Here is an 18,091-nt window from a genome sequence, read left to right on the forward strand (position 1 = left end):
TAGTTGTGGCTCATGGGCCTAGTTGCTCCACGGCATGTGGGATCTTCCCAGACCAGGGCTCGAACCCGTGTCCCCTGCATTGGCAGGCAGACCCTCAACCACTGCGCCACCAGGGAAGCCCCACACACTCACTCTTAACAATTGCATGCAGTTTTCACTGTGCTGTAAGGTACTCAGATGCCAAATTTTTTTGCAAAATGAAAAATACGGTGGTAATGTACTTACATGTTTTGCAACACTTGTTTTTGTGTTTTTGTTTTTTTGGTCATCTTTTTTTTAAACGAAGGCATGGCACTATTGCAATGAATAATAACTTACGCAAACTTGAATTCCTTTCCTGATGTAGCTGCCACCTCCCCATGCAGGAGGGTCCTTCCTGGTGGCGAGCAGAGGTTCAGGTCTGTTCCACAAATGCCAGCTTCCCTCCAAATGGTGCCTCCCTTCTCTAAATTGTGTTGGGAGCCATGGTTCTCTGCTCAAGCTTCAAATGTTCTGTAGCCCTTTAAGAGCTGTGAAGAAAACAAGGAGACAAGCTCAGTAAAATGGAGGAAGGAAGTACTACATTTTTCCTTCTTGCTAGAATATTTCCAGGAATGATTCTCCTCCAAATTAGGGATGTTTCACCGAATTTGGCTAACTGAGGCCATTCATACAAAAATAATAGCTATATAATAGGCCATGGATTCTGTCTCTCCTAAAGGACATTGCATTTTCAAGAAAATTCCTACACAAATACAAATGCACAGAGAGATATTTTGTCAGATGTCCGGCCACACAGATAAAACTGCCCCATGTGTCATTTTTCTTACCAGCACTCCTAATAGGGAAGGAGGAATCTTAAGTTCCTGTTACTAAAGGCATCCCTGGGCCCTGAAACACAATGCCAGAAAAAAGAAAAGAAAAGAAAATCCTTTTAAGCCAACAAATAATGATGGATCCCCAGCCATTTGGAAAGATGGAACTAACTACCTGGCTCCCCAGTACTAGAGACCTTTTATCCAAAGTCCCCCATAAGCTGGAAAGCTGCCGTCAGGGGGATTGTACAGATATTGGCCCTTAAAAGGAGCCCACAGATCTGAATTCCTTGCTGAGCTATTCAACAGAAAGAGCTGTATAAAGCCAAAGTGCTGAAGCAGCCCTGTGCAAGGCAGGGACAAGTGGGTAGAACTCACGCCAGTGTGAAATATTTATTTATGCAGCTGTTATCTTCCTGGAGCATGGCTGACCAGAGGTAGACTAGGACCTGTTTATTTTGTTATATTGGCTTCTGCTGTATTAATTTAGAGCAGCTTGTAAAATAAACTACAGACCCTTTAGGCCCCTTTAAACCGGCTATGCATATAAATATTTAGGGGCAATAACGCAGACAATGCAGTAATATGCTCCTAACTACATGTGAAAGTGCTTGGTACACAATGAGAGACTAATAATAACATATAAGATATAATATATATACTAATATAGGATATAAGAAAATAAATAATGTATAATGTATATAACTTAAAAGATGTAATAAGAAAGAATAATAATAAGATATTATTTTCTACATTGCTGCTATTTACAAATGAAAGGGACTGTGACCTACGGGAGATTATTAGGCTCAACCTTGTGAGAGAGATCGGGGTTGGAAGGAATTCTGAAATAGGTACACTCGTCCTAGGCAAGAGAAAGGTAAAGAAAGCCCTCCACCTGGGTGGTTCTGACTTCATCTGGGTTGTTTGAGGTAATTCAGACAGTCTAGGGAACTCACAAAGCAGGTTAACCCTGTTGGAGCTGAACAGCTTGTCTTTATAATCCAGGCAGCTCAGATCCCTGTAATGTTTACCCCGCACTGTGTTTCTGTGTTCTGTACTGTCTGCGGGACATCACCCGCAGCAGCTCCAGGACAGGTGGAGCGCTCGAAACATGAAGCAGTTGTGGAAGAGCTGCTGAACTTAAAATGACTACCAAGTTGTCTTGAGGACCTTTAAACGTCCAGACATATCCTTCTTCTTTCTGGTCTAGTGCCTGTGGGCACGAGGACAAGAAGCCCATCCTCTGCCGTGTCATTGCGTTCCATCTTCACTTTTCTCAGGGGAAGAAACTTGCAGCCTAGACACCTGAGAGCAGCAGTCTCCTGCCTTAAAGTGCCCTTTAAAAAATTATTTAACTGGGGCTTCCCTGGTGGCGCAGTGGTTGGGAATCTGCCTGCTAATACAGGGGACACGGGTTCGAGCCCTGGTCTGGGAGGATCCCACGTGCCGCGGAGCAACTAGGCTCATGAGCCACGATTACTGAGCCTGCGCGTCTGGAGCCTGTGCTCCGCAGCAAGAGAGGCCGCGACAATGAGAGGCCCGCGCACCGTGATGAAGAGTGGCCCCCGCTCGCCGCAACTAGAGAAAGCCCTTGCACAGAAACGAAGACCCAACACAGCCAAAAATAAATAAATAAATAAATTAAAAAAAAAAATTATTTAACTGAAATCCACCCGTGTTCTCATTATACATGTTATGGGTCCCTAAATATTTTCCAGGAACAGCTCTCTCCGCTGTTGTTATGGAAGGGCTACAAAAGAGGATCCCTGCCTCAGACAAGTGAAGGCCACTGTGCCTCGAGGAAGGGAAGCAAGTCATCAAATCACACGGAAAGGTGATGTGTTGTTTACGTTTATGTGTTTTCCTATAACCGTTTTTTTTTTTAAATCAAGATGATTTATTCGTATTGTTTTCATTGAATGTAATAGAATTTTTAGCCCATCTTCACCTCCACGTGACCTTGGGTTTTACGGTGTGATAACTGTGTTGATTACCATTGCGTTGGCTACAAATCAAGTCTAGAATAACCTGGATGATAGCGTGGCAGGGAGCTGCTGATAAACAGGGAAGCTCCGGTTATTAGATGGGGGGTGACGGGGACTCGCACAGGAGTTAAGGCCGGCATGTGGGGACAGTCTTCCCAAGAGCCGGTGGGACGGGATGAGAGAAGCACAGCCATGCTCTCGCCGACTTTGCCACGTGGTTTCCAGGCCTGCACTAGGGAAAGCAAAATGTGATCCCGTCCCTGATCTACCTGGGCTGCTCCCAAGGCAAGGCTGCTTGAAACTTTGCACTGGCTTCTTCCCCAACCTCCCCACGTTAATAATAGCTCCCAATTTTTGAGCATTTTCTCCGTGCCATGCAGTATCTATGTGTTTTATAGGCATTGCTTCTCTCATACTCACAACTACCCTGTGATGTGGATTATTTTTATCTCCCTTTTACAAATGAGGAGTCTGACGTGTAGAGATTAGATAATTTGCTCAAGAAGTGGCTGGGCTACAAATGGAGGTTTGGTGCTCACGTGAAGCAGAATATTGGAGCTTTTCTTTCTTTTTCTTCCCTAACATTCTTTTCCTCCCCCAAGGCCCTTGCCTTGCTCTTCAACCCTCTCAGCTTCAACTTTTTAGAGCTGGTGCTTAAACTCTTACTGAAAGAAATGACAAACAACCAATTGCCTCGAACTTCAGTTTCTAGGTTTGTGTCAACATCTGGGGGTCAGATGTCTTCTTAGCAGCTGATGCTGGGGTGTTGGGAAGAGGGAGCAGGACTTTTTGTTTGTTGCCCAACAAAGGCATCGTGATGGAACTCCTGAGCAATGCTGAGATGCATTGATAGAAAGGGACATTTAGAAGAGCCCGAGGTCTGAGGGGGCCTCTTGAAAGAACAACTACCGCTGAGGAGTTTTCAGACACCAGCCAGAGAACCCATTTTCTCCCAAAAGCATAGAACTTTGAGTACACATTTTAGCTGTGGCTTCTAAGGGCCTATTTTTATCACTGTCCGGTTATTGGTGAACAGAAATGTCTTTTATTTTCCATCGACACTGTCATCTTTTGCTATGTATTTTAGGCAGATAAGATTCTGTGAGAACAAAATGTCACCGCCACGTCCACTAAACAGAATAGGAGCAATTAGAAAGCTCTTCGATTTATTCTCAAGGAGACCATTTTCTTAACTAATACAGATGGTTGAAGTCCCGTTTTGATTTTTTTGGTGGGACTTTTCAATATTAAAGATCTCAGATTTTTTCAAAAAGAGTTTGTGGTTTGCATCTGCAGCGTAGAGATTTACATCTTGGAACTATTCTGCTTAGCATCAGGGCTATGTGAGCTGCTGCAGTTGTGTGTCCTCCTGTCCTGTCTCCTCCAGAAGACAAAGATTTCTGCCCAGAAGGGTTGACCAGCCACATTCACAGGTTCAGGTCCTGTTAACTCCTCAGCCCCTACTGGAGGAAGTCACAGAGCAACTTCTTGAGGGCTGCTCTTCTCCCTGCCATCCCTGGGGCAGTGGGACACTGCCATTCATGACGGCAGTTCACAAAGATGATTTGGGATCTGGCTGGACTTCTCTTGCCAGTACCTTATAGTAGCTACCTGAGAAGCCTGCAGTCACCCTCTTCCCCTCTCCAGGGAAAACTGAATGAATGATCCAGAAAACAAAGGTCCTCTTTTCAAGGATCAAGACACCACACGCCCTAATTTCTCTTCCTGATAATTTTGCTATCAGAGAGAAACCTCTCAAAGATCGTATTTGTAAGGGGAAGTCAAGATGGAACACTGCCTCATGGTCTGTTTTTCTAAGTGAAGGCAGAGAAAACATGGAGAAGCATCTGACTTTGAAGCCCAGAGACCAGATATGAATTATAGCATAAGAAATGTAGGTGTTCTGTAGGTGATGATTAATTAATTTAACTTTCAAATAGGTAATATAGTCACATGGGTCAAAACTCCAAAATGTATACAGCAAAAAGTTCCCCACTTCTCTGTGCCTTAGCCATTGGGTTTTCTCCTCTCTTGTGTATCTTTCCAGAGATATTCTCTGCATAGACAGACATCCCTCAGTATCCATGGGGGACTGGTTCCAGGACCCCCAAGAATACCAAAATCCATGGGTGTTCAAGGACCTTATACAAAATGGCATAGTATTTGCATATAACCTACACATATCCTCCTGTATACTTTAAATCACCTTTAGATTGCTTATAACACCTAACACAATGTAAATGCTTTGTAAATAGTTGCCAGTGCACGGCAAATTCAAGTTTTGCTTTTCGCAAATTTCTGGAATTTTTTTTCAAGTGTTTTCAATCTGCTGTTAGTTGAATCTACAGATGTGGAACCCACGGATACAGAGGGCCAACTGTACAAGCAAGACATGTATATATCTAGCTACTTTTCCCCCCAAATAATAATAACCTGTTGTATTCAGCACCTTGGTTTTTTTTTTTTATTTTACAATGTTTTTTTTTTTATTAATAAAGTCTATTTTTTTTTTAAAAGGAACTCCTTTATTTACTTATTTATTTTTGACTGTGTTGGGTCTTCGTTTCTGTGCGAGGGCTTTCTCTAGTTGTGGCAAGTGGGGGCCACTCTTCATTGCGGTGCGCGGGCCTCTCACTATCGCGGCCTCTCTTGTTGCGGAGCACAGGCTCCAGACGCACAGGCTCAGTAGCTGTGGCTCACGGGCCTAGTTGCTTCGCGGCATGTGGGATCTTCCCAGCCCAGGGCTCGAACCCGTGTCCCCTGCATGGGCAGGCAGACTCTCAACCACTGCGCCACCAGGGAAGCCCCTACAATGTATTTTAAAGATCTTTCAATATCAATACATAAAGAGCCTTCTCTTTTTCATGGCCACACAGTATTCCACAAAGTAAATGTACTGTTTTTTTTTTGTACTGTCCCCTAATGTTGACCAATAATTTCCTGTGTTTTGGCCATTAAAATCTGGACTAGTCACTGAGAGCATTGAAAATCTGCCTACTTAGAGGTATTTAAAAATAAGTTCGGGACTTCCCTGGTGGTCCAGTGGTTAAAGTCCTCCTTCCATAGCAAGGGCGTGGGTTCAAGCCCTGGTCAGGGAACGAAGATCCCACATGCCACGGGGCAACTAAGCCTGCGTGCCACGACTACTGAGCCTGCGCCCTCTGGGCCCCATACACCACAACTAGAGACCCTGCACACTGCAACTACTGAGACTGCACGCTCTGGAGACCATGCGCCACAACCAGAGAGACGCCTGCGCGCCGCAATGAAGAGCCCGTGTGCTGCAGTGAAAGATCCCTCATGCTGCAGCAAAGATCCCGCATGCCGCAGCTAAGACCCAACCCAGCCAAATAAATAATAAATAAATAAATTGTTTGAAAATGAGATAAGTTCTTATCACACAGCAATTTGAATAATGCCCGTGAGACAGTTCCTTTTTTTTTTTTTTTTCTCTTCGAGACAGTTCCTTTTGAATAGTGTCAACTGAGGATTCCTGAGAACTTGGACTCCCGAATCCTCCGCAGCATGCCATAAGGCACTGGGTGGTTGCTAAGAAGGGTTCACCCACTTTTACAGCATTTTAGAAAATGAAAGTGAAATATTAATAAATAATTTTGATAAAAACTTACATCCATGTGTGCTTAAATGAGGGTTATTCTAACATTTGCTTTTAAACCATTATAATTACAGTATTAAAATAGAAAATATTTGACATCTGCTCTGTTCTGCCATTGCACTTAACTGGGGTAACACTCCCTTTGCCTTATGGTATGCATTGCAAATACAGCAGAAAAGGATTAATTGCCTTTAATCTGGAGCTTTAAAGATTCAAACTGAAGCTATAGTGATTAACTTAAAACAACATTTGAACTATATTTAATTATAGCCTTCAAATCCATTTTCCCCACTTTTGGAGCTACGTCATTTATGTCACTGACATAATAACATCTATTTTTTTTAAGATTTATTTATTTTATTTATTTATTTTTGGCTGTGTTGGGTCTTCGTTGCTGCACGCGGTCTTTCTCTAGTTGTGGCGATTGGGGGCTGCTCTTCATTGAGATGCGTGGACTTCTCATTGCAGTGGCTTCTCTTGTTGCGGAGCATGGGCTCTAGGTGCACAGGCTTCAGTAGTTGTGGCACGCGGGCTCAGCAGTTGTGGCTCATGGGCTCTAGAGCGCAGGCTCTGTAGTTGTGGCGCACGGGCTTAGTTGCTCCACGGCATGTGGGATCTTCCCAGACCAGGGCTCGAACCCGTGTCCTCTTCATTGGCAGGCAGATTCTTAACCACTGCACCACCAGAGAAGCCCCATAACATCTATTTTTGATAGATCTCAGTACCATGCTTCATCAGCCATACTGGGAGAACAAAGGCCCTCGGAACATGTGCTGGAGGGGAAAAAAGACAATGTGACTGCAGGAACCGACAGCAGATTGGAGAACCTATCTTCCTGAAATCCAGTTTGGAGATCTTGACTTGAAATAAATTACCAGGATGAGCTGTTGAGTTATAACTGAGAACAGGGTGAGTGGTGCTCCTCCCAGGACTCACTCTTAGGAGCCTGTGAATTAACTGAATTGTGCACGGGCCATTCAGAGACTCAGACAAGAGGCCTTGTTGCCATGACTCCTTTATGGATGAGAGCTGAGGCCAGGCACCCAACTTCCTCTCATTGTAGTTCCCGTGCCAGGCACACACTTGGTGCTCAATGTGTGCTTACTGAACTGAGCTGTTACCAGTGGCCTCACTCTGGGCATGAGACAGTGAAGGAGTTTATGGATGTTTACCACATATTGTCAAGTGTGGAACAAAACCAACCAACCAACCAACCAACCAACCAACCAACCAAATAGGGCATGAAGAGGGGGATTTACTGAAAAGCTAATGGAGCTTAAACTTCAGGACCCCTGATGTGTACAGCCCCTTCCAAGGCCCTGTACATATATTTGTATTCATCATTTTGATATGTTTTCTTAAGAGAAGACCCCAAATTTCATAAGCTTCAGATCCACAAAGTCTATATCCTCTCTGGTACAAAATAGCATATAAACACGATTCCATTTTCAAAATGAAAAATGCTAATTTTCATTCTTAATGGAAAATTCTGTTCAAAAACAGAATAACAAATCTATATGCAACATACACACAAACATACCCACAGGAAGGGTATATATCAAAAATGTTCAAACCGGTTTTCTCTTAAAGTGACTATTTATTTATTAATTTGCTATTTTCTATTTTACTGGAATGATCAAGTGAATTAGTGCCATGTTAAAACTTACATTTTTTTCCCATGTAAAGAAGTATGCCTTTGAACTCACTAACTTTTTCCCAAACTTTTACTTCCAGTCAATCAATATCATATTTCTCTTCATCCAGCACTAGGAATGAAGTTGTCTTTTTAGCTTCCTCGTAATCATAACTCTAACTTGGGGAAGTGAAATGAAAATATATGAGCTAAACTGGCTCCCTCTGGGTTAAAATCTTCATATTCACGGAAGGATGCACGTCGCTATTTGGCAGGTTTTTTCAGGAAGTTGATAAAAGAGTCAAGAGCTTCTATTTCCCACCCGCCTTGGTTCTGTCTCTAAGCCCCTCACCCACACGGTCATACTCTGCTTCAACACCAAGCGTCTTCAGCCCTGCTAACTCACGTCTCTCACCATCACATGGTAACGAACTTGAAATCGGAAACTCTGGGGTTATGGAGGGGACAGCTGGCCTTCAGGTCTTTGTCCACAAAACCCAGGACAGCAAAGGCTGCGTCCCCTGAGTTCAAGTCTCCGTTAAGATGTCTGAGAATTAGAATCTTAGAATTACCTTCATCAACAAGAACTGTTGACAAGTCGTGTCGAGCACTGTTCTTTCTCTGTCTCCCATACCCTTACTCTCAGAGCCCAACCTGTCGAGTTTTTCACCTGTCCCTACATCCTGGGCCAGCAAACAGGAGTGGGCAGGAGGCAGTAACATTAACGTTGTCCTGAGGTTACTACTCCTGTCCTGCTGTATTCTCTGTGACCCTTAAAGAAGACCACAGGGGAAAAGACCACACTGTGAGTACGTGTTTGTGGTCTTGGTGGGTTTGACTAGGAGAGAAAGAGGCAGAGTTGAGGGTTAGAAGCTGACTTGGGGACCATGGCATATGTCTGTAGAATTTCACTAATTTATTAACTTGCTCACTCATTCAGTTTTTCAAGCATTCAACAAACATATATTATGTTCTTACTATGTGCCAGGAACTGTTTTATATGCTGTGGATACAGACAAATGGGGATGAAACAGATAAGAACATTGCATTTAGGGATTCACAATAAGGTGAGGTCATTTCCTGGTCATTTTTAGTATAGTTGTAACTTTTATAAAAATAGGCAGACACAGAAACATACACCCAAAAATACAGACTAGCAATCTTCTACCTTTCTAATAAAATTCAATTATAATTAAGTCTATGCCTCAAAAACATTAGCATGGCTGGAAACCCCAGTCTCAATTTAGTATTCCATAGTGGTACCAGCCCCCAATGGAAGATGAGAGAAGGAATAGCACTAGTCCAGGAAATGAGGGTTCTTCTGGAAAAGAAAACACTTAGAACAGTGATAGGCACATAGTAAGCACCATGTAAGCATCAGCTATCATCATCATCGTCATCTTCATCATCATTTTAGGCAAAAGAGACAGCAAATGCACAGGTTTGGAGGGAAGAGAGACAGCATGGCATGTCAAGGAGTTTAAAGGAACTTGTGATCAGCATACGTGTGGTGAGATATTGGGCTGGAGAGACAGGTAGGGGACAGGCCATGGCCCTAGGGAGCCACTGTCCTTCACGTCCCCCTCCCCTATGTTAAGCTCTTCTTACCATTCCCCTAGACTTCTGCTCAAGTGAAATATGACTTGGCATCTCTGCATCCTGTTTATCTATTTTACCGTATCCTGGTCATAGCTGTCATAGTTTCCCATCATTCCTAAAACAAGGCTCCCCTTGGCTCACTCTCCTACTTAAAAACCTTCAGTGGCTGCCCGTTGTCCATGGAATTCAACCAACTGTCTCAATGTGGCATGCAAGCATTTCTGGGCTAGGGCTGCAGCTAACCGGTCCAGGGTTCTCTTTTCCCATCCCCAGTGTGACCTCTATATTCAGCCACATGCAGCCTCTTGCTTCCAAATGCCCCCCTGCCAACAATATCCTCCCTTCTCAATCTTTTTTTGTTGTTGTTGTTCTTATTTGTGGCTGCGTTGGGTCTTCGTTGTTGCGCACGGGCTTTCTCTAGTTGCAGCGAGCGGGGGCTGCTCTTGGTTGCGGTGCATGGGCTTCTCATTGTCGTGACTTCTCTTGTTGCAGAGCCTGGGCTCTAGGCATGCGGGCTTCAGTAGTTGTGGCTCATGGGTTCTTGAGCGCAGGCTCAGTAGTTGTGGTCCATGGGCTTACTTGCTCTGCGGCATGCGGGATCTTCCCAGACTAGGGCTCAAACCCGTGTCCCCTGCATTGGCAGGTGGATTCTTAACCACTGCGCCATCAAGGAAGCCCCCCTTCTCAATCTTTTGAAATCTCTGCCCCTTTCAAAGCTCTTCTGAAGGCTGCCTCATCTGTGAAGTCTTTTCTCAGCCTCCCAGTGGGTTGTGTCTCCTTCCATCTCTGAAGCCCCACTTTGTGTTTCCTCTGAGGTCCTTTTATGACGCTCTGCACCAGTCTGTTTCCCAGCACAAGGTCGTAAGCTCTCTGAAGTCCTTCCTTGTCTGGAGAATCTTTTGGGATGAGCGCTCTGTAGAATACATTTTAGCGAACACAATGGGAAGGTCCGGAACCAGATCCCAGGGTGGGCTCTTCCACATCCCCACTGCTTAAGTCTGCTTTGCTTTCTGATGGAGGGAGACTAGGGGTCCTCTAGAGAGTGAGGCAGAAAATTCGTGGCCAAAGCAGGATGGAGGCTATAGCCACACTGCAGCCCACCAGGTTCACAGGGTTGTCAGAAGATTGAATAATGCAAAATATTCAAGTATAGGATTCTTTTTAATAGAAGAAGCAGTCTTTAAAATTGCCTCACATTCATTCAACAAACACTTGAGAGCTTCTTATGGGCCACACTATACACCAAGCTCCATGGATATAAATTGAATCAGCCAGGTACTGTTCCCAGATGCCCCAGCCTCCTGAAGCTTATACACTGACCGGGCAGACAGGCTTTTAAATGGCTTTTTAGGTTATTTTCAGGAGCATAGAAAAATTAGCAATAAGTAAGGGAATAAATAGGCTCAAGCCAAAAACATGTTCTAAAAAAATCGAGTTCTATTTAAAATGCAAATAAACCCTTGAGGCAAAAGATACTTCTTGCTTTTCTTTGGGGTACAAACTGTCCCTGAAAAATAGAAAATCCTTTGGACTGAATTCATGTACTATTTAGTAGCATGCGAAGAAAGTAAAAACAAACATTGAAGGTCAAAAATGGGGATATAGAAAAATGGAGCACAGTTAAGTAAGGGTTATTTCAGGGAGAAAATCAGCAATGACCACGTGTGCTGGGTTTAATGAAGGATCCAAACATAGAACCCATGAACAACCTAAGGTAGCTTGAAATTTATCAAACAGGTCAGGCTCTGTGACCAACACAGAAGCCTGGAAATGTATACTTTGCTTACTCCTTCTGCAGCTGGCTGGGATACACAGTCTAGAAATAAATTCCAAGTTTGGGCTAAGTGATGGAGAAACTCTAAAGCTACACTCATACTTCCATGATGACTCCATCATCAAGCTGTAGTGGGGACCCAGTCACATCAGGCACTGTACCCAGTCCAGTGAAAAAGAGGTGAAGAGAAATAAGCCCTACTGCCTAAGGCTTGCAGATGGTGCTGAGGTGATAAGAGAAGAGATGCTCTCAGCGCTTCCTGTAACTATAGCTGACACCTATTGAGTACTTAATATGTGCTTGATACTGTGCTAAGCACTTGTTTTTTTTTTGTTGTTGTTTTTTTTTTTTAAGAGAAGTAAGCCTTTATTTCCTTGTTTCACAAATAAAGCTGGCTGAGTTGGCTGCTTTTTGGTGATTAGTCAAAGAGACCAAATCCCATGTCCTCGTCCGACTCCTCCGACTCTTCCTTTGCTTCAACCTTGGCTGGGGCTGCGGCGGCAGCAGCAGGAGCAACAGTGGTGGCAGCAGCCACAAATGCAGATGGATCAGCCAAGAAGGCCTTGACCTTTTCAGCAAGTGGGAAGGTGTAATCAGTCTCCACAGACAAAGCCAGGACCCGCTTGTACCCCCTGATGATAGAATGGGGTACAGATGCAACAGTTGGGTAACCAGTCTGCAGACATATGCTGGCAACACTGCGGACACCCTCCAGAAAGCGAGAATGTAGAGTTTCCTCTGTGATGTCAAGTACTTCAGGGTTGTAGATGCTGCCATTGTCAAACACCTGCTGAATGACCCGCCCAAAGGAGAAGGGGGAGATGTTCAGCATGTTCAGCGACATGGCTTCACTGGCTCCCACTTCGTCTCCAGTCTTAATCAGCTGCACATCACTCAGGATTTCGATGGTGCCCCTGGAGATTTTAGTGGTGATGCCTAAAGCCTGGAAGAAGGAGGTCTTCTCAGGCCCCGGACCAGTGTTCTGGGCAGGCACAGTGACTTCGCGTGGGGCTGTGGCACCAGCACGGGCGGCAGCGGGCACCTTCTTGGCCAGCAGCATGTCCCTGATCTCAGTGAGGTCCTCCTTGGTGAACACAAAGCCCACGTTCCCCCGGATGTGAGGCAACAGTTTCTCCAAAGCTGGGTTGTTTTCCAGATGCCCTCGGATGGCCTTGCGCATCATTGTATTCTTGCCCATCAGTACCACGGCCTTCCCTCGGAGAGACATGCGGATCTGCTGCATCTGCTTGGAGCCCACATTGTCTGCTCCCACAATGAAGCATTTTGGATAATCATCCAGAAGTTGGATGATCTTAAGGAAGTAATTGGACTTCCAGGTCGCCCTGTCTTCCCTGGGCATCACTGCGGTGTGTCAGGGATTGCCATGCTGGGTTTAAAGACGATGTCACTCACTCCAGGACACCTGGCAAGAGGAGGGCCACTTGGTTGTTTTTTAATGTCATTCAATGCTCATTTGAAATAAGTACTGTCATCACCCCATTTTAGAGATAAGAAAATTAAGGCACAGAGAGGTTAAGCAACTTGCCCATGGCCATTTCTGCTGTTGGGTCCAAGAACCAGAATGAACTCAGAGCCTCTGTTTGTAACCTCTGACCTGCTCCCTTTCAAAGACTACATTTTCCACCGGGGCATAAAAGAGACACTTCTTGCAACATTTACCCTGCTGTTCACTCTACCAATGTGAACTTTTCTGTGATTAGGTTTTCAGTGTATTTGAAAGACAATGTAAAATAAAGTGAATCATTTCTCTCTGTCAAAGTGGAGCTAGAGCTGGGTAAGCATAGGGTCAGGGTAAGTTGTATCAGAAGCCAAAGGAAATTAGGATAGAAACATGGGCAGAGGCAGAATCCCTCAGAAAAGGGGTGATCAGGAACTGACAGTGCAGCCATGTTTGATTGGCATGGCCAGTTGGCTTAATTCCCAGTGCATTGGGGCCCAAGGGAGATTCAGAGGGGAGGGTGACACGGGCTCACTTCAGAATCACGGACTCACAGGGAACTGTTGAGAAAAGAGGTCGTTTCAGAAAGGGCTCAAGGTTGGGAAGAAAGAGGTGCAAAATAACGTCAGGGACTCCTCCTGGATACAAAAGCTGAAGAAGGTGAAAGGAGTGGCATGACCAGTGCCCAGGAGAAGTACGTCAGCCGGGACGGAGGCAGGCGGCCAGCCTTCCTGGGGCAGCTGCACCTGACAGCCTTTCTACGGACTGGCACTTCTGCCAATCCCATCGCCTGATTCAGGGAGAGTGGGGACCCTACAGATAACTAGTGTCACCAGGAGGAGCTGGGATTTAAGTAAAAGGGCAGAAAATTCTCTCTTCTAGTCAAGACTCCGAATTGCCGGCAGTAGCCAGATCGCCCCCGAAGCACAAGCTTGGAGTCACAGAGTGTTTCACGGAGAGTGGAGGGAGGCGAGGCAGAAGGAGATGACCAACAACAGGGAACTGAAACCCCCATTCTGGGAAAAAAGATTCTAGTTTACTCAGTGTCTATAGAAAAACCTTGTCCTTGGAAAGCTCTGAGAGTGCAGAGGGGGGCCCAGAGGGAGATGGGGACACAAAAGGTGGTTCCTCCAGCTTCCTTGGATTCATTCTCCTTAGCATATACGTATCAATACATCCCCAGGGCAACCCCACTTGCGGAGGCCAGATAGGGTATGGGGGCTGCCGGGCGTCCTGATTGTACCTGCTGTTAATACCATGTGCACTCCATGCTGCCTCTTCCCCTGTGTTCATCACTCACACACTATTCTGCCTTCTTCTGTTTCTCACACACCCTGAACTCAATCCCATCTCAGACCTTCCAGAAGGCTCTCCCCACCGTTCTTCCCACGGCTGGTTCCTTTTCACCCTGCAGGCTTCACTCAAATATCACCCTTCGCCACACAATCATACCTTCCTTGGCCAGACAATCTCAAGTAGCTTCTCCCCCAAACTCAAGTTCATTTTTTTATTCTGATCTACAGTCTTCACAAAATTTGCTACTCTTTGAAATTATCTTGTTTACTTGTTTACACACTGATTTTGCACTCACTCAGTAAGAACTCACCTTACTCCTTATGGAAAATTACACCCTATGTCTCCCCTATTTCCCTTCCCTGCTTTATTTTTCTTCTTGGCACTTATAGCATACTATTTAATTTACTTCCTTCTTTAGTTTATTGTCTGTCTTTGCTCCACTAGAATATAGCTCTGTGAAGGCAGACATTTTTGTTTGTTTGGGTCACTGCTGTATCCTGAGTGCTTAGCAGGACACTTGGCACATAGTAGGTCATCAATAATGTTTACTGGTCAGAAGAATCCATTAGTTCATAGTCTGTCCCTCTCCACTGGAAAGTAAGCACTACTCGAGCAGGCACTTTATCACCCTGTTCACTGTTGCACGTAACAACTCCATAAGGGCACCCAAGAAATATTTGTTCAGTTCATGAGTGGCACCCATTTTATAGGGATATCTGAAGATTCAAATGAGATAATACCCATAAACTTGGCATAAGTGCCATGCACATTGTAAGAGTTCAGTAAAAATTAAGATGCAATTACTATTAAAAATTGAGCTTTTGGTATTGAAACTGTAGAAACTCTTGTGCTTTCTTGATTTGGGTTTCAGAACCCAGGACACCTCATATTTGTACCCTGAGACTTTGCATCTGCTTCTGGTTCACAGGGGGCCAGGCAGGATGGGGCCCCTAGAACTTGATCCTGGTCTAGGAAATACTCTCTTTATTACCCTTTCATGGTAAAACAAATCTTTTTGTTGAGTCGACTTGGAATATTGAAGCTCAACTGTTAACAAGTGCTATGTTAAATTACATTAAAGTCAAGGTTTGAGCATTTCACACCAGCTAATAGTGCCCCACCCCTTGGAAACCTGATTGGCTTTTAGGTCAAGGTGAGTCCAGAAGGAATCTATCCATGTTAGACACATCCTGGCTCTTCCAATGTTTGCCATGTGTTTTCACTCTTGTGCTGTTTGATTTTTAGTAAACGGCTGTGTTTTCCCATGCCCAGTGAAACTGCATTGAAGCAGAGGGGTTGTCTGGCAGAGAGGCCAGCAGTTTAGAGTAGTGTATGATTTTCTCAAAAGAGGGAAGCCCAGACCCAGGCCCGCTATACACTGGGTTTCCACCATGAAGAGTATTTCTTTTTAGGAATGGAAGGCCATGTTTGAGCTTTCAGTCCCACATTTAGGGGACTCTTCTGATACAATAGACACATCCTCCCCCAAAAGGAATTTAACAGTTTGATGACCTGGTAAATCCCACTATTTGAGGCTTGACAGTGGGCATGAAAGCCTTTGAGAACCCAACTTTCAGCTGATTTTAAGTATTTGCTCTGACTTTAAGAGCACTGGGAACTTGGTGAATATCGTACCTGAGGTTCACTGATTGTCTTTAGACAAATCCTAATCTCACAGGTGTAGCCTTGGCAGGAGAGGAGAACCTGGGTGAGTTCCTGATCAGGCTAATTGTTTGCAATTGGCTGCCTAAAAATAAGACATGTTACATCTCCAGACCTTTGGAAGTATGGTGGCAACCAAGATTTTTATTTTTAATGCCATGTTCCTACAATAGCAAATGTCTGGAGAAGGATGGAATCTACCAGTATGTGTCTGGAAGCCTTACCCCGTGGACCCCCCAAATTGACCGATGCTGCACATCCCACTCTACCAGCTCCTCCACCCCCAGGTTGGCCCAGGTTCACTGCAGATCTCAAGGCAAAGAGCTGGACCTTCACAACTGTCTTCACCCTCCCAGAGACCTTAAAGCTCAAGAAAAATGGAAATCGGCGAGCCCTCACCAGTGATGGGGAATCCCTCCCCTGGGAAAAGCAAAGCCTAGAGCCCAGCTGCCTTTTATTCTTTGTTAGACTAGCTAATTACAGCCTTCACTCACAACTTTTCTCCTCATTCAAACCTGAGACCTGGACAACTCTCTTTTCTTGCATAATATCCTGGAGTTACCACTGCAAAGGAAGATGTGTGACAGGTAAGTTGCTTTCTCTATTTCTAGACTAACTAAGGTACATGTGAGAAGTGATGTAATCACTGACCATGAAAATGTTGTTAAATTATTTTATCTAAAAAAATGTTTGTTGCAGTTTGCTATCCATACATCTAGAAGTCACAGTCAGTATTCTGTGAGTGCATTTTTGAGGCCTGATACATTTCATATAACAACCTCCTCTTTGAAAATAGTTTTTAAAACAGAATTAGCACAAAGCATTGATGTCACTTTTAAAAGTGGTATTTTAAAATGAGCTTAAAGTGCTATTAAGTTGTAACCACCTTACAAAACAATATGACTAAATATAAAGCAATACAGTACAAGCTGAGCTCACAAGTTTGAAACGAAATTTTTAAAGATGAAGCAAGCAGTGAAATTCACATTCTGTTTAAGCAGATCTTCTGGTACTCCCATTGTAGCTCCTTTTCCCCTATTCCAATAATTTGAATTTTTTTAAATTATGGCAATTTGAAGAGTTCTCAAAATAAGATCTACCTTCATCTCAGTAACAACAGACATATGGTTTTACTTACCTTGAATTATAAGTTGGTGTATTTTGGATATTTTTTTCAATCACACATACAGCAAAACTTTATCTATACAAAACTCAGCTATCCTGAAATCTCAGGGAGACAGGGGTTGGCTCAGGACCACAAAAAAATTAAAATAGATAAATAAATAAGTAAAAGAGGCCTCTGGTTAACCAAATAAATTTTGGAAAATCTATGCACTAAAGCTCATGCACTTGATTCAAGTGGCAACTCAGAATCTGTTTTGGCCTAGTTGACTTACCATTCTAAACTTACAGATTGGGACTTCCCTGGTGGCACAGTGGTTGGGAAACCGCCTGCTAATGCAGGGAACACAGGTTCAAGCCCTGGTCCGGGAAGATCCCACATGCCGTGGCCCTTGCACCACAGCTACTGAGCCTGCGCTCTAGAGCCTGCGAGCCACAACTACTGAGCCCACGTGCCACAAGTACTGAAGCCCGTGTGCCTAGAGCCCGTGCTCCGCAACAGGAGAAGCCACTGCAATGAGAAGCCCGCGCACCGCAACGAAGAGTAGCCCCCACTCATCGCAACTACAGAAAGCCTGCGCACAGCAACGAAGACCCAACGCAGCCAAAAATAAATAAATAAAAAATAAACTTACAGATTAAACACTACATAAAAAAGAGGGAGTTAGAGATATTTCTTCAAGGTTATAACATTATCATCATCAGTAAGCGATGGCTGAAAGCTCATCAGCAATGAAGGAGGTAAACAAACCAAGAACCAAGAACCAGCCAGTGAAATTGCCTATATGAAGTAGATATTTATTTATTACAGGGACAAAATCCCAAGAGCTGTCACTGTGTTTCAGCTAATGTTCACAATGATAAACCTGAGTCATCAAAGAAAGATAAGTTAGATTCAGAACATTCCGTGTACAAATGGAGAGAAATGTTTAGCCAAACAGAAAATTAAGCTCTTCTGAGTTATTCATTCATTCAGCAAATCTTTACTGAATATATTTATTTATGTGCCAAGTACTGTGCTAGGCAGGTCTTGGGGACACACAGATACTGAGATAGCAGTTCTTGCTCTCAAGAAACTCACATTCTGGGACTTCCCTGGTGGCGCAGTGGTTAAGAATCTGCCTGCCAACGCAGGGGACACGGGTTCGAGC

At 44.3% G+C, this 18,091-nt stretch overlaps 1 protein-coding gene across 1 annotated transcript; it reads right to left on the minus strand.

Moving 5' to 3' along the window:
- Nucleotides 1-11,755: 11,755 nt before the first annotated feature.
- LOC102997200 (60S acidic ribosomal protein P0-like) lies at nt 11,756-12,838 on the minus strand. The gene has a single exon (XM_057540740.1). The coding sequence runs from the start codon at nt 12,759-12,761 to the stop codon at nt 11,820-11,822; it is 942 nt and encodes a 313-aa protein (XP_057396723.1). The 5' UTR covers nt 12,762-12,838; the 3' UTR covers nt 11,756-11,819.
- Between the last annotated feature and the right edge of the window lie 5,253 nt (nt 12,839-18,091).

The sequence above is a fragment of the Balaenoptera acutorostrata genome, chromosome 2 (genome assembly GCF_949987535.1).
Source record: "Balaenoptera acutorostrata chromosome 2, mBalAcu1.1, whole genome shotgun sequence".
Classification (NCBI taxonomy): Eukaryota; Metazoa; Chordata; class Mammalia; order Artiodactyla; family Balaenopteridae; genus Balaenoptera; species Balaenoptera acutorostrata.